The following is a 15,106-nucleotide window of genomic DNA, read 5'->3' as shown; positions in this document are numbered from 1 at the left end:
TGTCTAATAAGTTATTCAGGCTTCAACTAACTTTAAGTCATACAAAGTTTAACATTATATTTTATTCAGTTTAATAGATGCAAGTTAAGATGGCTAGAAAAGTTCAGCAAAAATCAGTCCACAGCTCTCGAAAAATGTGGAAAAAAGTATAAAAAACCTTTATTGACATGGCTATTTCTTAAACAGGCGCAGTTTTAAGGAATAACCATGTCAAAAAAGGCTTTTAAATATTTTTTTTTTCCGCATTTTTCGAGTTCCTTGGACTGACTTTTGCTGTTTATTCTAATGAATGCCTTAGCCAAAGAGCACTGATACATTATTTAAGCTACCGCTGAGCACTTTTTTTATTTTATTTTATTTTTTAATTTTTTTTTATTTTTAGACTAGAAAAGTTCAGTTAATTCAACAAATTAAATTTTTTTTTGTCAGTGATGCTTCTACAGCGTAGTTGAAAATAAAGTATAATAATAAGAATATAAGAATAACAAATGCATTATGAGGTTTGAAATATGAAACATTTGCTTGTAAGTTTCCTAAAGTCTCTTTTATGTGTAGTTTGAAAGTAGCTTGGCAATTTTTCCTGATGAGTAGCTTGTAGTTATCAAGCTACAGACACAGTAGCTTCCCTACATTGCAGTTTGTACAGTATAATAAATAAATATGCCTATGGAATTTCCCCTATATTCACCAAAATAAAGCTGTGTTTGTGTGAGTGTTTGTGTGTGTGTGTGGTCAGATAAGGACTGGCGTGTGTGGACCTGTGTGGATTCTCAGTGGGTGCGGCTGTGGTGCAGATTTCAGGCTGTGCTTTTATGGAAGTGTGTAGAAACTCCTCCGCTTCACATGTTTCTGATGGCAGATTAAAATAGTTCACCCAAAAATTAAAATGTAATCACTGTCGACCTCCATTTGTTTTTCCTGTACTTTGGAAGTCATTGAGTACATGTTTTAAGCATGTTCGAAACAAGTATGATGATAGAATTTTGTGAACTGTTCCTTTAATTGCTTGAATTTTATTACAAAAACACACGCATTGTCCTTTGTGCTAGTGGGAGTTGTGGCCTTGTGAAATATTGCCAACAGAATAATATTTTCCGAGCATGTCGGAAAGCTGTCGCCTCAGTTTTAGTGAATTTATATAAGACACAAACATAGAAAATGGAAATTTGTGAAGGCTAAGGCACTGTAAATGTCAAACTCTCCTCACATTGCACAGGTGAGCCACCGTATGTAGGAGTGACTGGAGTGTGTGTTACTTCCATAAAAGGCGTTTGTTTCTTGTATTGAGGAGGTGTGTCGGTGACTAGGGAGGTATGGGGAAGTTTGTGTGTAACACGGATAGATAACAAGTGCAATAAACGCTGATAAGCAACATTTATGTTCATATAATGAGCGATTCATAAATATAAGTGAAGTTTAGGAGGTGTGAGGCTCTTTGGATTGTGTTTAGTCTGTTGTGTATAAAGCGTACAACTGTAATAGAGCAGGAACTAGGATATATTGGAGATTTTAATGCTGTTGTTTATTAGCAATATGTAAATTGCATGTCATGAAAAGTAATTGAGAGTAATAATCAGTGCGAGTCAAAGAAGATTGTAAGGTAAAGGTCATTTGAGTCCATTTCAGGATCACACCACTGAGCTTTCTCATTTGTCAGCTAGATGAATTTAATATTTTCATACTGAATCATATTTTCTCTTTGTATTATGTAATACATGTCATCCAGACCATAATAAGTGTATTGTTTTGTTTCTGTTTAAATGTATCAATTGCACTGAATGTAACCCTTATTTGTTTTAAGGTTTTTAAACCCTTTTATCTACAACAACTTTTAAGTTTTAGCGTAGTAAATAAATTATTATTAAAATTAAAAAAATATATATATATATGATAAAAAAGATGGATGGATGGATGGATAGAAAACGAGCACTTATACATTTATTAGACCCCCATCGATTTTTTTCTTTTTCTTTTTCTTTTTCAAATATTTCCCAAATGATGTTTAACAGAGCAAGGAAATTTTCACAGTATGTCTGATAATATTTTTTCTTCTGGAGAAAGTCGTATTTGATTTATTTCAGCTAGAATAAAAGCAGTTTTTATTTTTTTACAACCCATTTTAGGGTCAAAATTATTAGCCCCTTTAAGCTAATTATTTTCTGATAGTCTACAGAACAAACCATCGTTATACAATAACTTGCCTAATTACCCTAACCTGCCTAGTTAACCTAATTACTCTAGTTAATCCTTTAAATGTCACTTTAAGCTGTATAGAAGTGTCTTGAAAAATATCTAGTCTAATATTATGTGCTGTCATCATGGCAAAGATAAAATAAATCAGTTATTAGAGATGAGTTATTAAAACTATTGTGTTCAGAAATGTGTTAAAAAATCTGCCCTCCGTTAAACGGAAAATGGAGGAAAAAAATAACAAGCGGGCTGATAATTCTGACTTCTTTCATTTTCTTGTCGGCTTGGTCCCTTTATTAATCTGGGGTCGCCACAGCGGAATGAACCGCCAACTTATCCAGCACATTTTTACACAGCGGATGCCATTCCAGCGGCAAATAATTCTGACTTGTTAACTATAATTCAACTGCATGAAGAGTTTAGATGCAAAAGCCTCTAAATGCCATCTGAAATGTTCTTCTAAAACTAAAAATTTTTTTTCAGTCTGCTGTGTTTATATGCTGTTATTTGATTTAAAAAGCATTGAGGATTGATGAATGGATGGATGGAAGTATAGATAGATATATGGATAGATAGATGGATGGATGGGTAGATGGATAAATAGATGGATCGAAAACAAGCACATGAGTTCAGACTCAAACCTCTAAATGCCATCTGAAATGTTCTTCTAAAATTAGCATTTTTTTCAGTCTCCTATGTTTATATGCTGTTATTTGACGTTAAGGCAATGAAAATAGTCTATTCATCACCATAACAATGAAATATCTCAAAATACTTTGGGGGAAAAATAGAAAAATGCTCATTTCTGAGCAGATTTCTTATGGCATTTAGAGGCTTTTGCATCTGAATTCTTCATATATATATATATATATATATATATATATATATATATATATATATATATATATATATATATATATATATAAGCCAGTATTGGACTTGTCAATATTTGAATCAACTTTTAATTATGCCATTTAGAAAATTATTATTATTTAGTTAATTATAAAAATAAAATAACTTTCTAGAGAACTTTGACACCTTCACTGATAATAAAGCATATACGCCTTCCTTAAACAAATGCATCTTAATGTGTCATAATCTTTTAAGCTAGTTGAGTGCAAATATAACTGTGGTAGATTTTTATTGACAGTTTCTATATTTAATACTACACATTAATAAAACAGCATGATCTTAAATGCTTCATTTAAAGTGAGTGGCTGAATGAGCACTATATGATTATCTGCTGGACTGTCGCCGAACAGAATCACTAAATCCATTAAACTGAGCTTAACTAAAACTAAATGACTTCCTCTTCCAGTTTTAGCTGGTGGACTTCAGTAAACACCCGTACAGCAGGGCTCCGGGACTCTATTGTGATCCTGAATTTATTGAAGGGGGCGTTACATGCAAACAAAACACAGCAGTGCGCCTTTATGGGTGTGAGCAAGTGTGTGTGTGCTGGTTTAGTTACTTGTGAGGGCTGAATTGTCCTCACTTACTTACAGTTGAAGACAGAACTATAAGACCTCTTGTGAAATATTTATTATTTTTCTAATATTTCTCAAGTAATATTTATTAAAGCAAATATATTTTAGCAGTATCTCTCATATTTTTTCTGGAGAAAATTGATAACTTGGTTTTATTTTAGCTAAATCAAAAGCACTTATTCATTTTTTGAAAACCATTTTAAGGTCAATATTAATAGCCCTCTTCGCCAATATAATATGCGAATAAAAAATCATCTCCACCTCAATTCATTTACCTGATATAAAAACAATGGAAGTCTATGTAATGTCCTCACTAATACAGTAAAGCAAGTGTGTGTGTGTTTTCTTTGCTGCTCAGCTGATGGATATGCGCGTTCAGCAGGACACGTTGCTGTGTGTACGAGCGTGCTTTTAAACTTTGTTTAGAAACTATGTGAACGCTCGTGCTCTGCTGAGACGCTCACCATAACAGCGCTGGCACGTACTACACGCTGAGGCCCCGCCCACTCCGCGCGCTTTCTGTGAGTGTGTGTCCATGCGTAGAGAGGCGTGATTGTGGCATAATGAAACCTTGTGGAGTTTGTGTTCACGCACACAGACGCTCTCAGGTAAGAGCTCAGCTTGTTTTCTGGTCGCTTTCATTCGCTGACCGGAAGGAATGTCGCATTTGTTACCTTGTAGCGCTTTCGGAAGTTTCGAACGTTCGAAACTGTTACAATGTTTCACTTTGGAATGTTGCACTGTTGATTCGACCGTGACGTTTACTGTTAATCTGCTCTTTGAAGCGCAAGGAATGTGAGCAATAACTGAAGTTTGCGCTGAGTTTGTGGGTGGGTGTGTGTGTTTGCTGGAGTGGATCAGATTCAGAGGGTGTGTGTGTGTGTGTGTGTTTGTAATGAATCTCTGCTGCAGTCTTGCATTGTGGGTAAAGGCTGCCCTCTGGCATTCAAGAAAGCCTGTCATGTTTGAAACTGAAAGAAAGATGGCTGTACAGTCAGTTAATTAATCACAGCTTAAGAATAAAACATAAGCAGGGTTTTACTTTTTATAGTATTTCAAGTATTGCTTTTGCTCAGCCAACATTTATATATTTGAGAAAATGTGTACTTCTATTTAGATATAAAATATATGCAGTTGAAGTCAGAATTATTAGCCCCTCTGAATTATTCTTAACCCATCCCCTGTTTATTTTCCCCCAATTTCTGTCTAACGGAGTGAACATTTTTTAAACACATTTCTAAACATAATCGTTTTAATAACTAATTTTTAATAACTGATTTATTTTATCTTTGCCATGATGAGTAAATATTTGAATAGATATTTTAAAGACACTTTTATTCAGCTTAAAGATAGAGGTAAAGTTGGTTTTATATTCGCATTAAGAAGTCCCTATATTGTAACTTTGAATATACGATCGGAATTAGCATGCCAGTATGACTTCAAGACAACATTAACACTATCTAATTCACTGTGAACAATGTTGTACTTTGGTAGTCATTGGCTGCTAATATGATTTCTCTATTTACAATTTGCAAAGAATGCTTTTCTAAAATTATATTAATAAGGAAAATGTCTGAATATCAGAATATAAAAAACAACTTTACCTCTATAGCATAGTGACATTTAAGGGGGCTAATAACTTTGACCTTAAAATGGTGTTTTAAAAAATGAAAAACTTTTTTTTATTCTAGCCAAAATAAAACAAATAAGACTTTCTCCAGAAGAAAAAATACTATCAGAGATGCTGTGAAAATTTCCTTGCTCTGTTTGACTTCATTTGGGAAATATATAAAATATATATATATATATATATATATATATATATATATATATATATATATATATATATATATATATATATATATATATATATATATATAAAGGGGGCTAATAATTCTGACTTCAACTGTATGTATATGATACTAATTTTACACACACACACACACACACACACATACATATTTAAGAGCTGCACAATATTGGAAAAATCTCACATTGCAATATTTTGTTTTACTGCGATATATTGCGGTATGATTATAATTTCAGCAGGGGATTTGAATAGCTCTATATGGAAATATTTCAATAATTTAGCTCTACTGGGATGATCTGCATAAAATACAATAAAATACAATCATTTATAAATTCGACAGAGTAAAGATAAAAGTGAAATGTACAGTGCTTTATGGTTTTCTGTGGAGTCCAACAGTATACAAACACAAAAATTAAACAATCAACCAAAATAACATGCTCCTCATCTTGTATAAATTACTGTATACAATAATATAAAAAATAACATCTTTATATATATATATATATATATAAATATATATATATATATTTCTTTGTGACAAAAATTTGTATTTTGTTTTAATCACATAAGCATAATAAATATATAAAATACACACACAAATTATGTCAAAGTAAACTTTTGTTTTGAATGTGTTCAATCTTTGCCCAACACTTATATTATAATATATTTGTTTGCAATTGTTAAATACTGAACATGAAAGTAATTTCCCTTTTTGCAACTGTACTCTAATGCACAACATAACATGATATTTATAAAAATAACTAAGTTTGTTGCAAATTAACTCTTCATATACAGCTTTATTGTACAAATTAATTATATAGAATCAACTTTTTACAGCAAAGTTTGCTCTGAGCCATGATATACTTGGCTGACCTTTTATTTTATTTTTGGGGTTGGAGTAAACACTGTCAGCATGTATGCATCACCTGTGTTTCCCCTGAGCTCAGGCGGCCTGTGGAGTTTTTACTTTCCTTTTCCTGTAAATCAAAGCTCATCCTATTAGTCAGCTTGTAGCGGGAGATCAAGGTCATCTCAGCACAGCACAGCGAGGAGCTCTGCACAGCGTGTGTTTTCATGGGTGTGTTCATGAAGACACACACACTGTGGGAGCCGCTGCTTTACACTATTAAATGTCTCTCTGCTCATACAGGTGTGTGTGAAGCAACTGACAGTGACAGACTGTGCTGATAACCTATGAGTGTGTTTTTGTTTTCCTGCATGTTCATGTTCAGGCCTGTTTGCTCAAATCTCAGGCTCAACATTTTTCTATTGAATTTTGCAAGTATTTTGGACTCTGAGCTGGAAAGATGACGAATGCTGCACATTCCTGAGAAAGATTTTTGATCTGAGTAGAAATGAACGCTGAACACTTTATTTATCAGTGCTGATTTGTGCCTTTTGAGTAAAAACAAGAAGTTCAACTTTGACTGACTTTAAGGAAGTTCATTGTGTTTTGACCTTTGGCATGACATTTGACAACATCCCTTGTTGACATTTTTCCTCTTTGACCTCTTCAGATCTGGTTCGTCTGATCTCAATAGCATCTACATTTTAAGAAAAACTAGTTAAAACCAAATGATCACTCCTGTGAAAGTTTAGTTGCTTTTTTTAAATACTTCCCAGGTGATGTTTAACAGAGCTGCACTGAAAGAATCACTGTAAGAAGTCATGAAAACAAATGTTTTATGTTACTTTAAGTTAGGGCTGCACAATATATCGTGTTAGCATGGATATGGCAATGTGTGAATAAGCAACAGGACGTGCAATGTGGAGTCGGGATTATAGTTGGCCAGGTACAACAGTTCTGAAAGCATGAGACGTTTGGTGTCATTTCAGTTTAACCATAACGTTTATCAATTGCTTGTGTTTAAGGCATTTTAAGCTAGTTCAAAGTGTTTGGACACAAGAATTTATTACATTTGTAGATTTAACAAAGATTAGTTGTATTTATTTACACAACGAAGAACATAAAGCAACTTTTTTTTTTGTTTAATAGCACTATTTTAGATAGAAATCTGGATTATTAGACTGATTATGATCATTTTGTGGTGGAATTAATAATCAAGAAAAAATAATAAACAAATTGCAAGCAAAAATAAATAAAGTAGAGCAAAGAAAAAAGTAAAACAAGCAGTGTTGTGGTTTTCTGGAGTGTCAAAGTATTTAAGTACAGAAATCGAATAATCAAATGTAATGCAACATGTAAAATAACAGTGCATAGTCTTCATTTTATTAATAATTAAGTAAAATTACTGTTTTATTAAAGTTACAAATTTACTTCAGTGTGCTCGAGTGCTTTAATCTCTCTTGAAATGCCTTTAAAACACATTCAAATGATAAACTTTCCCTCTTTATTTTAACGTTAGAGTTACTCCACAAATCTCATGCATTCTCAACTGTGGTGCTGATCACCTATAATCCAAAGCAGCTTGCTGTGATGTGACTATTGCAGATGCACACACTGCAATATTGATGCTGAAATGCTAAATTGTGCAGCCCTGGCTCAATAGCATTAAAAAAAGTAAAAAAAAACAAATGATCACTCCTGTAAAAGTTGACCTCTTTCTAATACTTCCCAGCTGATGTTTAACAGAGCTGCACTGAAAGAATTACTGTAAGAAGTCATGAAAACAAATGTTTTATGTTACTTTAAGTTAGGGCTGCACAATATATCGTGTTAGCATGGATATGGCAATGTGTGAATAAGCAACAGGACGTGCAATGTGGAGTCGGGATTATAGTTGGCCAGGTACAACAGTTCTGAAAGCATGAGAAGTTTGGTGTCATTTCAGTTTAACCATAACGTTTATCAATTGCTTGTGTTTAAGGCATTTTAAGCTAGTTCAAAGTGTTTGGACACAAGAATTTATTACATTTGTAGATTTAACAAAGATTAGTTGTATTTATTTACACAACGAAGAACATAAAGCAACTTTGTTTTTGTTTAATGGCACTATTTTAGATAGAAATCTGGATTATTAGACTGATTATGATCATTTTGTGGGGGAATTAATAATGAAGAAAAAATAATAAACAAATTGCAAGCAAAAATAAATACAGTAGAGCAAAGAAAAAAGTAAAACAAGCAGTGTTATGGTTTTCTGGAGTTTCAAACAGGGTTCAAGTACAGAAATGGAATAATCAAATGTAATGCAACATGTAAAATAACAGTGCATAGTCTTCATTTATTAATAATTAAGTAAAATTACTGTTAATTATTGTGCTCGATTGCTTTAATCTCTCTTAAAATGCCTTTAAAACATTCAAATGATAAACTTTCCCTCTTTTATTTTAACTTTAGGGTTACTCCACAGATCTCATGCATTCTCAACTGTGGTGCTGATCACCTATAATCCAAAGCAGCTTGCTGTGATGTGACTATTGCGGATGCACACACTGCAATATTGGGAGTCTATGAGTGGCAAAGGCGGTGCGTCTTCATGGTTGTTGGCATTGACGAGAGTTGAAAACAAATCAAGTCAACTTTATGGTAATTAGCTATGACATAATTGGGCAGCAACCAATCAGAATGTAGAAGTCCACCAATTGAGAGGATTCTCGTCTTGTGAACTTTTTCTGACCACAGTTGTTCCCAAGGGTCCCAGATTTCCAATTATTTATGTTTTCTTACAGGGATACACATTAAAAAGAAGTGACTGGCAGGTTACTGATGTGCGTTAATGTTATATATTTTTTTTTTCTTTAAAAAAGCAGGAATCTTATACCAACTATAACAACTTCAGAACATTTCAGACATATGAACACACAAGTGGAGCAAAGCAACAACACACACAACAACTTGATCTTCCATTGTTAAATGAACTTGATAAAAAGTGTGTAACATTTTTACGCTAGAAAGCACATTTCATGTAACTGATATGATATGCTGCAACAGTGCCTTCAAATACGAGAGAAACAAATTTGTTATCACCAGATGTGGGCAGAGAACTTTGTCGCACTCGCCACCTTCGGTGTGATGCCACAGTAAATATCACTATTAAACATCACATATTTGAAGAAGTATAAACATTTCACAAGAAGGTGCATCATTTTGAATTCAATTGTATAAAAAACAAGTGTAAAGTACTACATACAAATCTGACTTGTATATAATTCTCCGGTAACACTTTATAATAAGTACACACTATAAATCATCTATTAAGCATCAGCAAATAGTGAATTCATTATCTGTTAAGCATTAACTCTACATTAATAAACGTTAGTAAACAGTTTGTAACTACAGCTATGAATGCTCAATTCTTGACTTATAAGAACCTATATAATGGGTTTAATGATTGTATTTTCATACTTTGGTAATGATTTATTTTTCATTACTAAATGAAGTATCGAATTATTTACAAACCAGTTGTGTTTAAGAGTAGTTGAGGGTTTTCAGGATCATTCAGAATGAGTTAATAAATGATTAATAAACTACTGAAATCAACATTTATATGTCTTATTATTCAGGCATATACTAATAGTCAGCTAATATGTTAATAAATGCTTTATTTTCTCAACTTCATGCAATTTTGTGACCTAATCTAAAGTGAGGACTATTCATGCTTTATAAATCCCTTATAAATGACTATTAAAGGCTCAGAACCAAATGAACAATAATCTTTGCAATCTTTTCTAAAAAGTAAAATTACTGTAAAGTTTAAACATTACCAAATAACAGGAGTGTCAAAATACGACATAAAACAGCAATATAATAATTTAACAATATAATAAGATGCAATGTTTAAACTCTACAGTGATTTTATTTTAGATCAGGTTGCAAAGATTTATTTTTCATTTGAAATACAGTTTCATTTGTGTTTCTTTAAATGAATAAGAATGAATAATGTCATTTTTCCTGTTTAGAATTTAACTGAGCCTTTATTTGTCATTTATAAAGGTTTTATAAAGCATAAAGTCCTCACTTTAGGTCACAAAACTAGATGAAGTTGAGTTAATAAAGCATTTATTAGCATACATAGTAACCATTAATATATGCCTGAATAATAAGACATATAAACGTTGATTTCAATAGTTTATTAATCATTTACTAACTCATTCTGAATGATCCTAAAAACCCTCAACTACTCTTAAACACAACTGGTTTGTAAATAATGCAATACTTAATTTAGTAATGAAAAATAAATCATTAAAGTATGAAAGTACAATTATTAAGCATATTTTAAATATGTTTGTAAGTCAGGAATGCAGCACTTGTAGCTGCAGTTATAAACTGTTTACTAACGCGTATTAATGTAGAGTTAATGCTTAACAGATAATGAATTCACTATTTGCTAATGCTTAATAAATGATTTATAGTGTGTCGTTATTATAATATGTTATTATATTATGTTATTATGTATATATTACCAATTCTCCTTATATACAGATATTACATTTTTATATGCAGATTTTAATCCGGATAATATAAAAATACAATAGTTGACATTCGAAGTGGATTATCACCTTTCATTCAAGTTGTCCTGTAACTATTGAACACCCATTCTTGTCCTAGGACAAATTTGACACACATTTTTGATTCTCTTCGAATGTTGACTACTGTATAATATCTGCATATAAATATTTATATTTACTATAATATAAAAAAAATGTATTTAAGCTTTAAAAATAGTTCACTCTTGTTTTTTTGTCAAGTAAGTGCATCCTTTGTAAGAAAAAGCGATTAAAATCTATTCCTGTGTAATGTCATCATCCAGCTGACCTCGCTTGACCCCATCTGGCCTCCTCTGTCGCTCTGGTGTTGACCGGTTCAGGTTCTGTTTTTTGCCTCCGAGTGTTAGTGACATCTCTGATGTTTTTTTGGTTTGTTTTTTCAGATTGTGTGTCTCGTGAGCAGTCGCTGAGGTGCGAGACCATCCTGGAGAGAGGAGAGCTGGCGGATCCGTAACCCAGAGTAAATAGAAGCACATCTGCTGAGAAAATGGTGAGTGATCTGGGTCCATCATAAAGCCTGCGGGATGCTAATATCACACTTCAAAAGGATATTTCAACCGAAAATGTAATTAAAATGTCCATATTTAGCCTAAGTCTTTATGTCTTTCTTTATTCCTGCTGAACCTATTATAAGATATTTTAAAGAAAGTTTGAAACGGGTAACCATTGAGTTCCATAGTAGGGCTAAAACTGACATTGCAATATTTTTACTACGATAAAGAGAGTAAATAATGACAGAATTTTCATCTTTTTGGAGAACTGTCCCTTTAAGACTCCAATTCAGATTCATGTTGTAGCTTTTTTATTTTAATTTACGGGGCTTTCGTCGTCTTTAAGGTGACCTGAGGATAAACCTACAGTTTGTTTGGTTGGATGATGCATTTTGTGTGCTTTAAATCCAATAATCCATCCCGAGTGTTGTGCAGATGGTAACGTGCTCTTTGGCTCAAGATGTGCTGAAAAAACACCCTTCAGCTGTAAATTCAGGCCAAATCATGTTTCACCACCTTCAGAAAAAAATGCAGTTCTTATTGTCCGAATGAAGGGATAGTTTCTGTCATTATTTGCTCATTCTTTCTTCTGTTGCACACATAGAAGATATTTTGTCAAATGTTGGATCTGTTTTTCCCAATGCAGTAGTCAGTTTTCAACATTCTTCAAACATTCTTCTTTTGTGTTCAGCAGAAAAGGAAACCCAAACAGGTTTGGAACCACTTGGGGTAGAGTAAATAGTGAGAAATTTGTATTTTTGGGTCAACCAGCCTTTCAAGACTGACAGATGGCTGTTTAGTAGGATTGTATGATATTGGAAAATTGGAACTGCAATATATATTTATATATACAGTTGAAGGCAGAATTATTATCCCCCTTTGAATTTTTCTTTTTTTAAATATTAAATAAATTAAATAAATTTTCACAGTATGTCTGATAATATTTTTTCTTCTGGAGAAAGTCTTTGTATTTGTTTTATTTCAGCTAGAATAAAACAGTTTAAATTTTTTATGAACCATTTCAAGGTAAAAATTATTAGCCCATTTAAGCTAATTTTTATTTTGATAGTCTACAGCAGTAGTCCCCAACCACCGGGCCGGTCCGCGGAACAATTGGTACCGGGCCACATAAGAAAGCATAAATTATTTCTGTAGAAAATTTTCCCCCTGCGACTTGGTTTCTTCCACTCACCCCCGCCATCTCACATGAAATGAGACGGAGCGGGAAGAACGATCGCTAGAATATAGCTCAGTGGTGGTTGTTGATAGTTTAAAGTTATAAAACGGGTATTATAGAGTCCAAGTCAGCAGAACATTTAAGGACTGTGCATATATGTGTGCGTGCATCGCTAAGTAAGTACCCGAAATCATTGCAATATGTATCTATATGGAGTTTCACATAATCATACTCATTAGGGCTGTAACATGCCAATGCATACATTTGGCACAGATGTTATGTATTTGATGCATATAAATATTGATTGAAACATAATCAGACCGCGATAGTGCAACTACCGCATGCGCATTGAGTTGTTCATGTTGTATCCCCCCCGGCCCACACCGGTCCATTGTAAAATTGACAAACGTTGAACGGTCCGCGGTAATAAAAAGGTTGGGGACCTCTGGTCTACAGAACAAACTATCATTATACAATGACTTGCCTAATTACCCTAACCTGCCTAGTTACCCTAATTAATCTAGTGAAGCCTTTAAATGTCACTTTAAGCTGTATAGAAGTGTCTTGAAGAATATCTAGCCTAATATTATTTACTGTCATCATGGCAAAGATAAAATAAATCAGTTATTAGAGATGAGTTATTAAAACTATTTTATTTATGAAATGAATCAATTAAATCAAATGAATCTTTATTAAAAGTCTTTATACACTGTTAAATTCTCTTCTTTGTCATGGCCTTAAAAACACACAGATGATGTATTTTCACTCTATTATGGTTCCGTTCTGCAGCGTCTCTACAAATCATGTGTGTTTGGAGCTGTGGTTTCTAGTCAACTGTAATCATAACTCAACATTGAATATCTTGCGATGTGAATTGTGGCCACTTTATTAGGTACACCTTACTAGTACCGTCTCGGACTTTCTTTTGCCTTCAGAACTCTCTTAATCTTTTGTGGCGCAGATTCAACAAGGTTCTGGAAATATTCCTCAGAGATTTTAGTCCATATTGACATGATAGCGTCACGCAGTTGCTGCAGATTTGTCGGCTGCACATCCATGATGCCAATCTCCCGTTCCACCACATCCCAAAGGTGCTCTATTGGATTGAGAACTGGTGACTGTGGAGGCCATTTGAGCATGGTGAGATGATTCACGCTTTATGATGGTGTGTTCGAGACTTATCAGAGCAGGCAACGTTTCTCCAATCTTCTATTGTCCAGTTTTGGTGAGCCTGTGTGAATTGTAGCCTCAGTTTCCTGTTCTTAGCTGACAGGAGCGGCACCCGGTGTGCTCTTCTGCTGCTGTAGCCCATCCGCTTCAAGGTTGGACGTGTTGTGTGTTCAGAGATGCTCTTCTGCAGAGCTCGGTTGTAGCGAGTGCTTATTTGAGTTACTGTTGCCTTTCTATCAGCTGGAACCAGTCTGGCCATTCTCCTCTGACCTCTGGCATCAACAAGGCATTTGCTTCCACAGAACTGCTGCTCACTGGATATTTCCTCTTTGTCAGACCATTCTCTGTAAACCCTAGAGATGGTTGTGCATTTAAATCCCAGTAGATCAGCAGTTTCTGAAGTACTTAGACCAGCCCATCTGACAGGTGTACCTAATAAAGTGGCCGGTGAGTGATTAAATTTTTTTTTCCATCTTTTAAAAGGGTTGTGTGATTTTTTTCATATCTAATTGTGATTTTATTGACTGATAGTCAAACTTCAGCTTTATTCTCAATAGTCTGCAGCACACATTTTAAAAGAATACAGCTTTAACTGTATATATAAATACATATTTATTTTTAACAACTTTTTTTTTTTTTTACATATGCATTGCAGCATTACATGATTGTCTAATTGCAATGTTACAAGAGTTTTCAAAATCGCAATAATCAATCACAGTTGTAATGGCAATAAAACTTGAAATGGTAATACTGACCATCAAAACATTTGCAGTGGGTTTAACTTGAAACGGTAATCGTGACGGCTAAGATTGCACAGTGTATTGAAAATGTATAATACTATATGCAATATCCACATGTCAGAGAAGTGCAATAAATTAAAACTACATTAGATTTTAAATGCCAAGCATGTGTGTGCTGCATGCATAGGTTGCTATCCAAATCTGACCAATCAGATGAGGCATTTACTATCTTAAGCCCCGCCTCTCCAGTAGCTGAACTCAGAGCTGAAAATAAACACTAAAGCTGGGAAACCAGAGAGGAAAACCACAACAAGCAATAACAATCAGAATTTACACCAATGTTTTCAGTAATTCACAGTGTTTTAAAGTCTAAATGTTTGCACCTTGACATTGTTTCTTTGAAGATTTAATTAGCTCAGAATAAACATCTGGTACTTGTTTGTTTTAGTGTGATCATTGCATAAATAAATTATGTTTTACATTACAACACTCAACAACAACATCACAGTATTTCCCAGTGTCATTCAGCTCCAGTGACAACACTATTCCTCAACCCGGTGTTATTTATCCGTCATGATGTTCATGTCCGC

General features: G+C 33.6%; 1 protein-coding gene across 4 annotated transcripts in view; it reads left to right on the top strand.

Moving 5' to 3' along the window:
* The window catches only part of mtmr4 (myotubularin related protein 4), a 144,951-nt gene that overhangs the window by 23,584 nt on the left and 106,261 nt on the right, over positions 1 to 15,106 (top strand). For 2 of the 4 annotated variants that reach the window (XM_087253107.1, XM_087253105.1), the window contains exons 1-2: positions 4,227 to 4,285; positions 11,322 to 11,428. In XM_087253107.1, the coding sequence (XP_087109233.1) occupies positions 11,426 to 11,428 (3 nt within the window). In that variant the 5' untranslated portion in view covers positions 4,227 to 4,285; positions 11,322 to 11,425. Of the gene's footprint in view, positions 1 to 4,226; positions 4,286 to 11,321; positions 11,429 to 15,106 lie in introns of those variants that run through there. The other 2 variants (XM_087253106.1, XM_087253104.1) reach the window with 1 other exon arrangement.

Source organism: Danio rerio, chromosome 5 (assembly GCF_052040795.2).
Source record: "Danio rerio strain M-AB ecotype USA chromosome 5, GRCz13ab, whole genome shotgun sequence".
NCBI lineage: Eukaryota > Metazoa > Chordata > Actinopteri > Cypriniformes > Danionidae > Danio > Danio rerio.
Note: the sequence above shows the minus strand (reverse complement) of the source record. Positions and strands in the feature narration are given on the sequence as shown.